The 15433-nt window shown below is 34.3% G+C and overlaps 2 protein-coding genes across 4 annotated transcripts in view; one reads left to right on the top strand and one right to left on the bottom strand.

Annotated features, from left to right (window-relative positions):
* Positions 1-9682, top strand: part of LOC113439951 (uncharacterized) — a 19301-nt gene extending 9619 nt beyond the window's left edge. For 2 of the 3 annotated variants that reach the window (XM_087931447.1, XM_087931449.1), the window contains 5 exons: positions 351-505; positions 719-881; positions 1571-1729; positions 3318-3482; positions 7157-9682. In XM_087931447.1, the coding sequence (XP_087787573.1) occupies positions 351-505; positions 719-881; positions 1571-1729; positions 3318-3482; positions 7157-7276 (762 nt within the window). In that variant the 3' untranslated portion in view covers positions 7277-9682. Of the gene's footprint in view, positions 1-350; positions 506-718; positions 882-1570; positions 1730-3317; positions 3483-4575; positions 4813-7156 lie in introns of those variants that run through there. The other variant, XM_087931448.1, reaches the window with a different exon arrangement.
* ZBTB10 (zinc finger and BTB domain containing 10) overlaps positions 9432-15433 on the bottom strand; it is a 19086-nt gene continuing 13084 nt past the window's right edge. The window contains exons 3-5 of the mRNA XM_026706035.2: positions 14386-14523; positions 13047-13219; positions 9432-11990 (exon numbers count right to left, since the gene is read on the bottom strand). Coding sequence (XP_026561820.2) covers positions 11685-11990; positions 13047-13219; positions 14386-14523 — 617 coding nt within the window. The 3' untranslated portion in view covers positions 9432-11684. The remainder of the gene's footprint in view (positions 11991-13046; positions 13220-14385; positions 14524-15433) is intronic.

Genomic DNA, 15433 nt, shown 5'->3' with positions numbered 1-15433 from the left:
TAGATGCTAGTTATGATAAATGCAGTATCTGACAACAAATGGGCAATCTGGAAGGTTAGTTTCTAAAGGCTATATAAGCAACAGATAATAAATGTATATTCCTTATGCTAGAGATGGATCACTCTATACCAGGGGTGTCAAACTCACGGCCCACGGCCGATATATATCATACACCGGCCACGCCCACTCCAGGTTTAGCGAAAGGAGGGGGGGAGTTGCAATACATCCCATGATGACAATGTGTTGTCACAAGTTTGACACCCCTGCTCTATACTCTCACCAGGAGAATCCTTAATGATTCTTGAGGGAAGGGAATATTTAGCATTCATTTTATTATATGTTTTATTTAGTGTCAGCAGAAGAATTGGCAGTACCAAGACATGGAAAAAAACCTTTCAGAACTCAGATCACAGTGCACACAACTGCAAGCATTGCTCTATCGCTTAGAAGAGAAATTATCAATGAGCTCCCTATCTCCACAAGAGACTATTGTTAAGGAACTTAGGTAAAGACATTTGTGTTATCCACCTTTTAATATTTTCAGAACTATTCAGTATCTCTTGTTCACACTGGATAGTTAAGCATTTCTGCATAATCCTCTATGGCATAGCATAGTATAGTTATAAAATCAGGAGAGATAGTGGTAGCATAGAAATAAAAAAGAATCTTATTTTTGAATGACCCATGATAGCTAATATTTAAAATGATTTATACTTAGTGAGGAAGCTGAAAAATTAAGGCAGATCCTCAAGGAAAATGAGCTTTCAGCTGATGAAGATAAGTATTTGCTCAACAAGATGGCAGAAGATTGTGGACATCTGACAAAGGAGAATAGTCTTTTACATGCTCAAATACAGAAAATTACCAAGCATCTAAACCAGGTAGGCCTCATCTGTTCCTCAGATTCCAATCTTGAAAAAATTAAAAGAAACCACACAAAAAAATTCAGTCCAATATTTGGTGTTCTTTGTAAATTATGAATTTCCAGAACATTGATTGACAGATCCATGCACAAGTACATAACAGAATTTTATAAATCTGAAGAATTTTACTATAGTAATAGCCATAAAGGCTAAAATAACAGAGGACTCTTAGAGGAATTCTATTATGTCTTGTGATTGGAAAAGTAGTAATAGGAATTTTATGGATTAGGAGTTGTATCAGCAGCACATTATTACTGCTATTTTCCAAAACCATTGCTTCATATTTTCAGGATTCAGTGATCGGGAACTCAATTCTTTCTGATACCTTGTCTCTCAACCTCTATCTTCCATGCAGCAGTGAATAAAATAATTCTTACCAAATTCTGAGTTGATCTCTTGCATGAGAAGACTGAAATTAGTTTGATGCCTATATGATGTCTATATTCCTAGATATTCACCCCTTTCCTACAGACAAGGTAGTGCTAGTGCATGTACAACATACTCTTTTTTCTTTAAAGAAATGGTAGATATTTAATTATTTGCAGTCTTATAACAATTATGTGAAGAAGAGAAATAGCCGTAGCACATCAGGGGAACAGATACCATGATTCTTTTTACTAATACACTAACTCATATAATTGCTGTAGGAAAGGCAGCTGAGAGAGGAGGAGACATCTTCCTATTCAAGAAGAGTGTCTGAGTTAGCATCAGGAAGAGAGAAAACATGGCAACTTAAGCGGAAACTCACCCACTTGAAGACTCTGTTACAAAACCTAAAACAGAAAGTTCTTAAAGCTCAGGAACAGGTTGTAACAATATTTTATGTAATTCAAATTCCATTGGTAGAATATGACCTATCCCAGTGCCTGAAGGCTCTGAGCATCTGGATGGGGGGGCGGGGATTGGCTTGTGGTTAAGACTGGGTGGTTCTGGTTTTTTGGACCCACTGGTTTTACAACTATGCCATCTTTGATGCTGGATGGGGATACGCTGTCCCAGACAGACAGCTTGACAATCTACGGTCCTTCTAGAATCATGACTCCTGTTTTAAGAGCAGGTGGCAGTTGTAGCTAGAAGGGCCTTCACATTGTGTGCCAGTTGCATCTGTTCCTACGTTGAGGGCATCTCCTCATAGTCACTAGTCACCGATTTGGATTGCTGCAAATAATGCATTCTACGTCACAGGTGTCAAACTCGCGGTTTCATATTGCTGTCATGTGATATTTCAGGATGTTTTTCACATTCACAGAGCTGTAGGCGTGGCCAATGCATGATGTATCCAGCCCTTGGGCCGCCAGTTTGACACCCCTGCTCTACATGGTTCTGTCCTTGAAGAGTACCTAAAAGTTTCAATTGGTGTAAAATATGTTAGTTATGTGTGTTCCTAGTAGAACACAGGTTAAACTTCTGCTTGGTGAGCTGCATTGGTTGCCAGTTTATTTCCAGATCAAATTTCAAGGTGCTGTTTTTGACCTTTAAAGACCTACATTCCATGGAGTTAGCTATCTGAGGGATTACCTCTCCCTAATTACATGTGTTCATGTGTCCAGATCCAACACAGAGGGCATGCTATGAGTCCCTTTAGCTAGAGTGCTACATTTGGCAGACTCTAGGCAACAGGACTTCTCTCCTGTGGCTACTGCCCTATGGAATATCGTTATCCCCAAGGTGAGGCTAGTTTTATAACTTTTGACTTTCTGAAGATCCCTTAAACCTGGATGAGGTGTGGAGACCTCGAGGCAACTGGTGAATTAGTAAGGTGGCTACATTATTACTATCATATTTTTTTCAGCTTTTATAGTTGATTTTAATAATATTTATAATGTTGCTTTAGTATTTATTACCTCATTTTAGAGTCACTTGTGAGATGGGCAAAAGTTGACAAATAAATTTGTTAAATTAATTAATTAAACCCAAACACAAAAGCCAATATACATTCCCTTTTTTTAGTAGGAAATTCTAGTAGTATCCCTTGGATTTTGCAGTGTCAAAATTAAATTTAAATTAAAACAAGTTTAGTTTTTATCCTGCTCTCACTTTGTGGAAAGTATGCTATTTGACAGAGTTTTCCTCAATCTGAAAAGGATTATATTCCTTTGGCATATCAATTCACCCATACATGAAGTGTGTTTAAGATTGTATATAATTATACCAGCATAATTAAGGCTAGAATTAAGATAGTCTTTGAATCATTGTCTACAATGTTGTTGTAGGAATTGCCAGTAAATGTAACATGTATGTAAAATAAATGTAAATATATCCTTTCTGAACAATCTTCCTTATTCCATTAAAATCAAGGAAGCCTATAATGCAAGCATGTCAATTAACTAGACATTTTTAAATGAAATTGAGGTTTAGACACTAATTAATATATTTCAAAATAACTGCAAATAGTTACTTCATCTACAAGAAAGAAAATCTATGGATCACAAAAGGCAACATCTTCATACACAACTAATTGATTTAGAAAATCAACACACCAAAGTGGAGCTGGAAAATTCTAAACTGAGAAGAGAGAAAAATCATTGGGTGGAACGTATTTCTCAAATACACAAACAGGTATCTTAAGCAACATACCTTTTTAATTGCATTCTATGCTTTTGACATTTTGAAAAAAAACTAGAACTTCTGTAATTGGCTTCCCATATTTAATAATGTCTAATATAAAATGAAGTAAATGACTGGTTATGACTCAGAATAAAATATTTATGAAAACTGCAGTTAGAGAGCCAGATACAATTCTGTGAGCATGCAGGGGGAAGAGCAAAAATAACCTATGCATTCCTGTCTTGAATTTAAACAGTTAAGATTAAGTAATCTTAACAATTAAGATTACAAAATTCATTAGTCAGGGTTAAACTGCTTCAAAGGAGGATCATCAATGATTACTATTAGTCATGGCAGTTATTGGGATCTTCATGTTCCAGGATAACATACCATTGAATAGGAGATGCCAGGATAAGGAAAGAGCAAAATATTTGTGTTCTGCTGGATTTCCTTCAGAGGCGTGTAGTTGGGGAAAAGGATGCTGGATTATAGTATATGTCAGGTTTACGAAATGACCTGAGGCTTTTTTAGTTATATAACTTGCAATAACAAAAGTTTAACCATTTATAATTCTGCAGTACATGACCTGCAGCGTGAGCTGAAGTTGATCTAAAAACTAATAATAAACTTCTCTCTTGGGGTGGGGTGAGATTTTGGCCCACTCCTTTTTACAAAACTACTTCAGCTCATTGATGTTTTGAGGCTGTGTGAACTACTCACTTCAAGTTCTGCTATACCATTTCAGTTGGGCTAGAGAAACAATTCCAAAATGCACACATTCTTCTGCATCCATTGTAGATGTGTTTAGGATCAGTTTTGTACTGCATGATTCATATTTGCTTAGGCTTTGGCTCATAGAGACACAGAGACATTCTCTTGTAGAAACTGGTAATATGCAGATAATGGAACTTAGTATCTAAAAAGTTATCCTGGTCCAGAGATAGCTTCTTGATCTTGAAGTGACTTTTCTTGAACAGCCATTTATGAAAAGAACAGCATATATACAATAGAGGATACAATTATCATTAACTGCATGATGTGGATGATAGAAACCAAGTTTGATAAAGATTTTCTAATATGACCCTCAATAATCTTTTTTTTTGAGGTCCATAGAGATCTCTGGATCAAGACAAGTTTCACTTTCACAAACCTGTTTCATAAATAGGTGCTGATGGAGCCAATATTTGTGCACCATCTTTTGTGGGAGAGCCTTCCAAACACAGATCTGATTTGTCATTTCATTAAAGTTAACAGTTGAAAAACTGCTTGTTCTAGGGCCTTACAAACTTTTTCCAGAATAGTCAGTGAATGTTGGCTTAATATATTCAATAAAGACATGACACAGTACACTGTTTTTGTCAATCTCTTTATTAATAGAACCTTACTGAAGTTCTGATCAAATTGTCACATTGAAGGTCATCATACTGCAGAATTACAGATAATGTGAGATTCACAGACTTCTCTCACCAGTGAATATTTTGTTGCTATAATAACAAGCAGCTCATTAAACCTGCTTTTCTTAGCATCTGTAGAAGGCTTCATTTTTCTTCTAGCTTTAGCGTCTGTTGCTTTTTTCCTTGACACACAAATGTAGGGGTTAAGGTCAGCCATGGAAGCTCACCCAGACATTTTAAATCAGTCATTCTCAGCCCAAACGAATTTACAAACGTGTGTGTGTGTGTGTGTGTAGAGGGTATCTGGAAAAGGTATGATGTATGTATGTATGATGTTTTGAGCTATTGAAGGGAAGGGAAAATTAATTAATTATAAAAACTAACTCCTAACTCCTATTAATTAAAACAGTTCATTAAGATTTTGTTTAATTTGAGGAAACAGTTCCGCATGATGCCAAGGATGACTTTTCACTCAATGATCAACTACTTTTGTAATAAAATGTGATTGGTAGGCAAAACATTCAGAAAATCAAAGACTCAGATTCATAGCGATCAAAGACATACATTTTAGTGACTCAACATAACTTTGTCCTTTTTGAAAGTTGTTAGAATAAGAAAATATTTTTTTTGTTTGCTTCTTTATATACGTTGCAGAATTTAGCTTGCCTTGATACAAAATTTAATAGCCAAGATTTGCCAGGCATTTTTAGAAAACTATCACGATTATAGCTGAAAGTAGAGGGCTGTTATTGCCATTCCATAAAATTACCAGGAAAACATGTAACAAAATGGTAAAGATATAAAAATGTTAAATGTTTAAGCCATGGTTAGCAATTCAACAAACCATATTAAAGATGGCCTTCCATGCATGTATAACAGTTCCACAAAAAGGATTCCCTCAAGAGACCTTTCTGCAGTGCTCCCTCCTGGTGTTTGACTTTAGACTTGAGGGCCGACCTGGGTCACCAAAGTCTGACAACCAGCAGGTCCGCGAAAACACCAGTCACCCGCAGCGTTTTCATTCAATAAAGCTTCAGCGGTTTGCAAACAGTTTGCAGGGGGCAGGGTGGGGTGGGAAAAAGGTTGGCAAGGGGGATGGGGGGGGGAAAGAGTGCCAAACCGCTCCTGACATAGGTGGGGTCCGCTGTTTTGTGGGGGTCCCACCCCCACTATTCTTAAGAAATGCTTTTATTAAATGTTTTGGAAGAATAGATAACTCCATTTCACAATAAGAAAGTTCCATCTTTTTTTCCAATTTTGTAAACCTCTAACAACTATAGCAGCAAATTCTAGGACTTGGCTTCAAAAACCCTTATAGCAGTTAAGTATTATGACAAGGTTTTTGGACTAAAATCTTGGTACATAAAATTCAGTAAATAGTACTATAACCTCTGAAAGCATATATCATGATAAAAATTGTTAAGGATCCAACCAAACTTTCAGAAAAGGACAGGAACGGTCTATTCCATCTTTTTGTGCTGTACTAGATCCATTACAGAATTTAGAATTGGCTATTCAACCTGTTTGAAGACTTGCACTGAATGAAATGTACTTCAGATGTACTTCAGCTGAATGTACTTCAGCTGACAACTCTTAGCAAAGAGTTCCTAAACTGGAATTTAAAGCTAATAAATGAAGTCTAATCTAAAAATGTCCAAGTAATTGGATCCAGTAGAAGAGAACAAGTCCACTCCCTTCTTTATGTAACAATACTTCAGATAGCTAAAGATTATTCTGTCTTGTTGCAGTATTCTATTTTACAAGTTAAACACATCCAGGTTCCGTGTAAGATTTAATTCTAAGCCATTTTGGTAACTCTCCCAAGAATTTGCCTATCTCTTCAGAGTGTGGGGTCCAGCACTGGATGCAGTATTCCAAATGGACCTGATGAAGGCAGAGTGAAACAAGAGCAGAATCTGAATGTCATGCTGTTACTCAGACAAAAGTAGCATTTCCCATTTTTAGCAGCCATTCCTGATTTCTGTTCCTAGAACCCTTTTTCATATTTCTGTCCCTACTTATGGACCTTAATGTTAGACATGAGAAAATTATGCAGCTAGAAATTTGTTTTCAAATATTTCTTCAAAATGCTGATTTCTTCAGGTACTATTGAAGGAGTGTGTAGGTGCTCCTGAAAAAAACATTTATTTTTCTGAGCTTCTACAGTACATTGTATTTTGCTGAAACCAGGTCACTGTGTCAGATATCTCAGAATTACATATATAATTCAAAATAGATTAATTTTAGTACAATTATTGCAATATTCAGAATTAACATTTTTTCCTATTACAGATTGCTGAAAACCACAAGGAAATCAGTTTTCTGCATGACCATGTTTATAGCTTGTCGTGTGATCTCAACAACTTGAAATCTGAAGTTAATATGGCCTCTATTCCTCAGAAGGAAGAGTGATCTCCAATATATTAACAACAAACTGTAGTTTAATGAACTAATAAGCTGAAAAGTAATTAATTTTTCCCATATATAATATCATTTCTTTGAAAAGTTTCTTTAAATCGGGAAGTTGTATTTTATACATGGTACTATTTTTTTAAAAAATCTTACAGAAATATTTGAAGATAAACTAGTTTTTTTGCTTTAGAAAACATTTTAAGCATTTGTATAGATACAAATATTAAAAGAAATTATCCAGTGTTAGTACCAGTGAAAAAATAGGGCTTGCATGGTATTTTCAACATGATTATGTTCAGCATACAACAAATCTGTGCAATGTTTTCATGATCAACCAAAGAGAAAATAAATTACCTTTTTTAAAAGTCAGAAGTCTTTCGATATTCTTCTTCCTATAAAGGATCAGATTCATCAACTCTTCACGATATCTCTAATGGTTAGTGCCATCTGAATTCAGCAGACATTGAGTCCAAATTAACCCATTTATAAAGAGGGGAAATCTAAGCCTTTTGTTTATGGACAGCAGTATGAAGAGAAGAGCTTAGTGCCACTTACTGTTCTATGTATTTTACACAATTCTTTCTATAGCATCAATTCAGTAGAGAATCTATTACTTAGCATAGCCATGCAAATAATTTGGCAGGGCACTTCAATTCCCACAACTTTGCAAGCAGGACTATATCATGCTAAATATTCTGTTTGGCTGCTTCATAGATCTTCTCCTGTTTCCTGTTTTTCTTCACAGGTGGTTTCAGCTGATCTTTTGTGCACACAAATGCATGAACTATCAAGCTGAGAAAGGGTTTATATTAAATCATTGGGCTTTACATTTCTGTTCATTTGGCAAGTTGCTACGACTGAAGCTCTCCCTGCCCCGGCCCTAATTAATTGCCTAACCGTACTACTCCTTTTAGCAGTTCTACTTGATCTATCTGCTAATGAACAAAACATACATGATTATGAATATGTCAAAATCTAGACAAGAGTATAGAAATTAAGACTGCTGTTTGGGATGCATATTAAGAGTTCCCAGGTTATTCTGGCAGACAAAACACAATTTTTCAAAAAAAAGATAGTGATCCATGATTCAGAATGTTCAATTTAACAATATTTAGCAGCGTCCATATCCAGTTAGACAGAGCTGGTGGATTTTATTGTATACTTCTGCATAAATTGAAGCATACCATGCTCTATTAGGTGCTAAAACAATACACATTTACAAAAAGTATTTAATATATTTTAAAATGTTATAAAGCCCTGCAGACATGTATAAAGGAAAACTGAGATTCAAAGGGGCTTATATAAACTAATTTGATTGAAAAAAATAAGTGGGTAAGCAAATTTGTGATTTTAAGGCTAGTAGCCAGTCTAAGCAAAGCATAATGCCATTTTTATAAAGCTATAAACAAAGTCCAGAGCTAAACTAAGGCACATATCCTTAGGAGAGGGAGACTGAAGAGGTACCATCTACATTTTTTCTTGCAGTTTCTTAAATTGTATTCAGTAAATAAATTTTAAACTATGGACTTTATTTTTTTATTATGCTTCATATATTCACACGTAAATTTTTAAATTACTATATTTTGCTTTAGTTATGTACATTTTCATACCATAACAGTGTATTTAGGAAATAAAGCTTGCTTAAATAAACATGCTACTTGCCTGAAGCTATTTTGAAAAATTGCTTAATAGTAGCAATAGTCCAAATCCAGCGTCAACAAAGATACTAGATGGATTGGTTTTTAATAGCAATGCAGAATGTAACCCCCAGAAATCTAAGCCAATTTGAGGATTGACGTGGAAGTTAGGATTCAACAATAACTTATTTTTAATCTCTGGTTTATAAAGAACTTTTTCCAAAATATAAATTACCAATATTTTTCTTCCAATTAGTCATAACCAATAAAAAGATCAATGTAGAGACAACTACCATGGGGTATCAGTTGTTTAAATTCAACAGTTTTCCTTGAGAAAGTAATTTTGATAATGCTTATGTTTTGTTAAAGGAATAGCCAAAACGCCACACTTAAGATGTAACTTTAAAAAAATCCTTACTAGAGATGCAAAATGCACAATAATTTATCCAAAGCCAACAAAAAATCCTGAATATGTCTCCATATTTTTTTAAAAAGATAACCCGAACAAATCACAACAATTCTGTAGTGTACCAAGTGTATATTTCAATTTACTGCATTTAATCTAACAACAGATTTGGTCATAATTTACCAGATATACACAAATGATTTAAGTAGCAAAAGGAGATTCGGTTTCAAGAGAGTAAGTAAAATACATTAAGAATGGAAAGCCAGGTCCAGTTTAAGCATTAAGTGAATAGTATGTTATAATAAAGCAGATTTAGGTGATTTTCGGACAAGATAGGTAGATCAATTGTAAACTATTTTATGGGGAATAAATGGGATGGAAGAAATCTTTATACTATAACTTACATATTCACAGAGCAGAACATTTACTTAACGTTTAAAATACTTCCCATTCATATTATGTTTCCCCACTATTTTCTACTTTGGACCCCAACAGAATTACACATAACTCATTTCAGTCTAGAAGAGAATAAGATGTTTTCAGTTCTTAAAAACAAAACCCAAGAACTACTTATCTGTTAGGTTTACAGTGATGTGGAATCTACCAATGATGTATTTGGATAGAAAAGATTATACAATTTAATACCCATATGATTCAGTCTCTGTTTCATCCAGCAGAAACAGTGTCTAACATTAATCCATTGTTGTATTGAAATAAGGGATAATAAAGCTGTCTCTTTAAATATATTTTATATATATATATTTTATATATATAAACTTTGAACAGATGGAGCACCATTAAGATTCTATCTGTCAAAGCAATTAAGTTTACCACACAACTACCATAATTTAGTTCGCAGATATAAAATAGGAAAATATACTCATTTTAAAGTTAATAAACTCAAATATGGTGACCCTCAACTTATAATACAGTACTGTCACACTGGCCTAGCTATGTATTATGATAAATGCTGTGCATATTTATTCACTGTGACATAGTAATATATTGAATGCAGTGTCTAAACTTCAGGTAGCTCACGTGCATTCAGGCTAGATGAAGCTGAATTCTAAGCATAAAAAAGGTGCAATACCCTCCCTTCCCTCAGAAAAAAAGGCCTGAAATCATTGGTACAATATAACAAGTTTAGAAAAGATTTATGGCTACAAAAATTCAAGTTTCAAGGTCTCATCCCAAAACAGAAGCAAAGAGCATTGGGGATAAATAGCTCCAGTAATTATACTAACAATTTTCTTTTTTAAAAAAAAGAAGTTCCAGCAAATTAAGCTGCCAAGTTAAACGTAGTTTGTTTGGTATATAAAAGAACCCCCAAAATAGGAGAGAAGCAAAGATTCAGTTTGTGTTTACTTTAATGAAAAGCAAAGGGGCACAAAAAATAGACAGCCTTATGTCTAATTTTTCACATAACAAAAACTAGACAAAAGCAGACAAATTGGGCTGGACTATTAAAATAAAAAAATATCAATTACACTCCTTTTCAAATTCTAGGACTCTAAGCTTTGTGATGGATTGAGGTATACAGTAGTGAATAAAAGTAATAGCCAATAAAATAGTGCTAACAAAAACATAAATTAAAATATGGGCAGCCACGCCAAAAAGTGTCTAACATAAAGTTCTTTAAGTGACAAGGAGAAATTTCTTTCATTCCAATCACAATCTTCCTTGCAGTTTTAAATCATTATTAACATTTGGTGAAAGAGCTGTAGCATTTTGCAAACTCAGAAGTACTGAAACCTAGTAACTTAGGAAATTAAATATCAGTGATTAGGTTTCCAGGACTTGTCAGCTACCATATCCTGACAAAATTAAGTGACACAGATTCATGTCATCCAGAAGCTGGATATTTAAACTATTGGGGGAAGGGCAATGGCAAGAGAGGTGAGGTAAAGCCTCCTTTTAGGAAACGCAAGCCACTATGCCAGACTAGCCACTTTTGTTCAAAAACTATGATTGGAATCAAGGGAGCCATCTCCAAAAATTGCAATTTGTTTCACCCATGTTAAGAGACATGAATGATTAACACAGGCATAGTTAAGTACTATGCCAGATTAGGACCCAAATAGTAATATCCTATAAATAATAAAAATACATTTTACTTTGATAATTGACTGTAGGTGTGAGGACTCTATATAATTCAACCAAATGACTGTATGCTGTACAGCCCTGTGCAAATATCTTTAAAAAATTAATAATCCTTTTTTTGCTATAAGGCTTTAACCCTATAATTTTCACAGCAACATAACTTTCATCCAGCCTGTACCATATTTTTTCCAAGCCTTCAGTCCAAAAATTCAACATGGTCAGTCTGCATGACGTCAAAATAAAGCATCTATAAGATCAAATCCCCTCAGTCTTCTAAAGGCACACAGACTTCCCCAGATTCATCCCACCGAGTCTGGTCATTCTGTTCTTCTATATCATCAGGTAGCTCTTCATCAGCTTCCCCTACTTCATTTTCTTCAAACTCTTCATCTCTAGGAAAATCGGTGTCCTGTACCGGGTCGACTCCCTCTTGCGCTCCTGGCTGAGATTTGTCTGCACAGTCAACACAAACACCGTAACGCCGAGATCCATGTCTTATTCCAACGCTGGCTGCTAGCATGAAAATCTTCTTGCACACCATACATTTGTACTTTTTATCCTTTTTGTGAACCTGAATAAAAGATTATAGAATTATTACATCAACAGTTTTAACATAATTTATTAAAAATGATTTAGGCTTTGTAATTAATCCAAACTAAGATTTTAATATACAAATGGGATCCCCTACACCCATATCAAAATTTTGCACTTCACAAACAGTGAAAAAATACAAGCTTGTTACTTAGTTCTTGTTATATTTTTAAGCTCTTATTTCTGCCCCAGTTCCTTAGTGAGTTGAATTATAAAATATTGTAGGAGGCAATTTAAAACCTAGTATCAAAATTAAATATTACTGATATGTCTCAACAATATTACTTCCTAAAACAGACATTCAGCCAGCCATTAACAAGGAACGCTAATCTTAAATTTCTTACAGCTCTTGGGATTAAAAGGAAATAAACTTGAAACCAACTTTTTTGGCTTTTGAATTACCAAGTACACACTGTAAGGTGCAAAAATCCCATGCTGTATTCTCGTTACTGAATCAGAGCATGAGAGAATAGCTGAGATGCAGGTTTGTATTTATGCCTACTGAAACAAAATCTGAGCAAGACTGTACCTACCTATTCATCTAAATCAGGTTACTGGTTCAACCAGAGCAAAAGCAGATCTCTATTCATATATTTAGTTTATCTACAATAGTAGCCTTGCTGAATAATGAATCAGAGAAGTATTTCTATTTTTGCACTATTTACAAAAAAAACGGACACATTTTTATTAATTATCCAATTTATTAATTTTGAATGTTTAAACATATTTTATAGGATCCAATCTGGGTCAGTCACCAGGACCAGAAGTTTAGTCTTCCAAGCTTTCGGACTCGTGCTGGAGCCCAACTTCAAAGAACTTCTCACCATTATCCAATTATAGATGTTTGTTTGTCCAATAGGACAATATAATTCCAAATATTACCACAGAGAATGCTGTAGTTTGAAGCAAGCTACTTATTTAAACACTTTAATTGTAAATTGCACAAATGTGACATCAGTTAGCAGGTTAATTCTATGATATACCAGAGTAATTCAAATATTAAGTTTTATTGTAGCAAATTGTAGATGTTACATACCAAGGAATGTCTTTTTACATGTTCTCTACGAGTAAACAGTTTTCCACAAATATCACAGCTGAAAGACCTCACTCCTGTATGAATGAGCAAATGTCTCTTTAGTGTTCTTCTATATTTGGCTACATAGTTACAGTGTGGACACTTCAATTTATTCATGATTAGAGAAGAATCACCTAAAGATTCAAACAGAAATGATTTAATAAGTTAATAAAAGTATTTTTCAAAACATGATGTAACAACATAATATGTTTGTGTATGTATATATACGTGTGTGTGTACATTGCCATTTAGTACAAAGCAAATCTCTGCATAGCTGTAACACCCAAATTTATTTCATCCACATACCTTGTATGTTTTACTTATAACTAGTTCATTCACCTTCATTTTTAAGGCGTTAAATTACTTGACTTCTGTGAGACCAAGATTAAATAGAACATAACAGCAATTTACCACATGATCGGAACAGGTTAGCAAAAGTGTGATTTCCAACTGTTTAGTAACAGCCTACATAACAATATCATATACATGGTACTTTCTGCAAATTTTTCCAGTCTTTAATTCATCCATTTTTAAGGTCATCAGAAAAGATCGGTGACAATTGCATATAGTGTTTCAGTGGCTTAAAAGTGTTTAGGTAATTATCAAATAAACAACATAAAGTATACAAATTGAAAATTGTCTAATGCAAACAGAAGTATGTCCTAGACAGAGTGATTTCTGCAATCCCCTAATTTGTAGAGGAAGATTTTTAGAAATATTTCTGTTCAAGGCTTTCCAGAATGCTAATGCAAGTAGTCCTCGATTTACATATGTTTATTTAGTGACCATTCAAAATTAAAAATGGCACTGAAAAAAGTGATTTACACAACAAGAAATTTGTTTGCCATTCATATACTTGAATTGTACCAAAGTTTCAAAACTTTTTTTAATTGTGCCAGAAATTCAAAAAGCACATTTTTTAATTTAGCAGTGGTTAAGTACATTTTTAAATTATATGATTGAATGAAGGTAAGGCCACACATATGATTAGATCCTCCAAATTTTGGGAAATCTGTAAAGACAGACTAGGAAAGCTTTTTTTTCAAGTTGCTTATTCCCTCATAAGAAATCTTTACTAGAAGGGAAACATATGCCAGGACCTTCAAAATTCTTATGGTCTGTGGACCTGCAAGTTATTATTCAACAATAGATATCTTGCTTATCATTACCATTGCAGATTCTTTCTACGCAGTTTTAAATTTTTCAGAAAATGGTGTTCACTTTTGATACAGTACAATTGTATTACTCTTGTATGAATAGAATATATAAAGCTTGAACAGAAGTTAATAGATTTGCTCACCATTTTCCCAGTTTTCTTTTGGCCAGGATTCAGGTAGCAATCCATACTTGAAATCATTTGAAGTCCCCTGTAGTAACCCAAACTTGAAATCATTGGTGATACTAGGAAACATTCCAAACTTGAAATCATTTGAGGTACCTGTTATGAGAGATTTTTTTTAAAAAAATATACATTATAAGATCCATACAAAAGTCATATTAATGCAAATAAACACCCATATATTGTATATAAAAAAACATAGGCATTCCCACAAGTAACCTAGCCCTATGAGGATTTTACCTAAGCATATTGAGATTCAAGGTTCAAAAGTGGTACATCAAACCTTGTATATGCTTTATGCATTAACTTTACATCTTTGGGATGCAAAATACTCTACAACAGGGGTGTAAAACTCACGGCATCACATTGTCATCACATGACGTATCACGACTTTCCTCCCCTTCGCTAAACCAGGGCTGGGTATGGCCAGCACGTGACACATCCGGGCCACGGGCCACATGTTTGACACCCTTGCTCTACAAAATTATGTGACCTGAGTTCATTTGAGTATGAGTAGTAATTTGAGTAGTAGTTAACTTGACTATTATCTGGTTCTATGTGCTATATACTAAAATTAGTGCCTCCTAAGAATGTCTTGAGCTAGATATTACAAGCAATTGTATTGAAAAGCTGTATTTCAAAATCATTCAAATTTACCAGTGCTGCTTCCTACTTTAAAATCAATACTATTAATTTCTTTTAAAATAGAGAAATGTTTCCTATAAAATGTCCCCTAACTCTCATGTAAGTCTCAAGATGTACACCAAAATAAATTACTGTAGTAAATAATTGCTTCCAACATTCTTTTGTGAAAACTTTAAATGCAAAGTCCAATGTTGACTACTGGACTGTTAGAAAGCTTAGTACATTACAATAAATAAATTTGAAAATGGCTAAGCAATAGCTAAGCAAAAATGTTACCTCGTTTTTAGATAATTTACCTTGAATTTAGATAATTCACGCATCGACTAACACTTGGAAACAGGTGTCAAACTCAAGGGCCAGGAGC

Source organism: Pseudonaja textilis, chromosome 3 (genome assembly GCF_049901715.1).
Source record: "Pseudonaja textilis isolate UNSWEBS1 chromosome 3, rPseTex1.2, whole genome shotgun sequence".
Taxonomy (NCBI): Eukaryota; Metazoa; Chordata; class Lepidosauria; order Squamata; family Elapidae; genus Pseudonaja; species Pseudonaja textilis.
The sequence above is the reverse complement of the archived record's forward strand: the minus strand, read 5'-3'. Positions and strand labels throughout refer to the sequence as shown.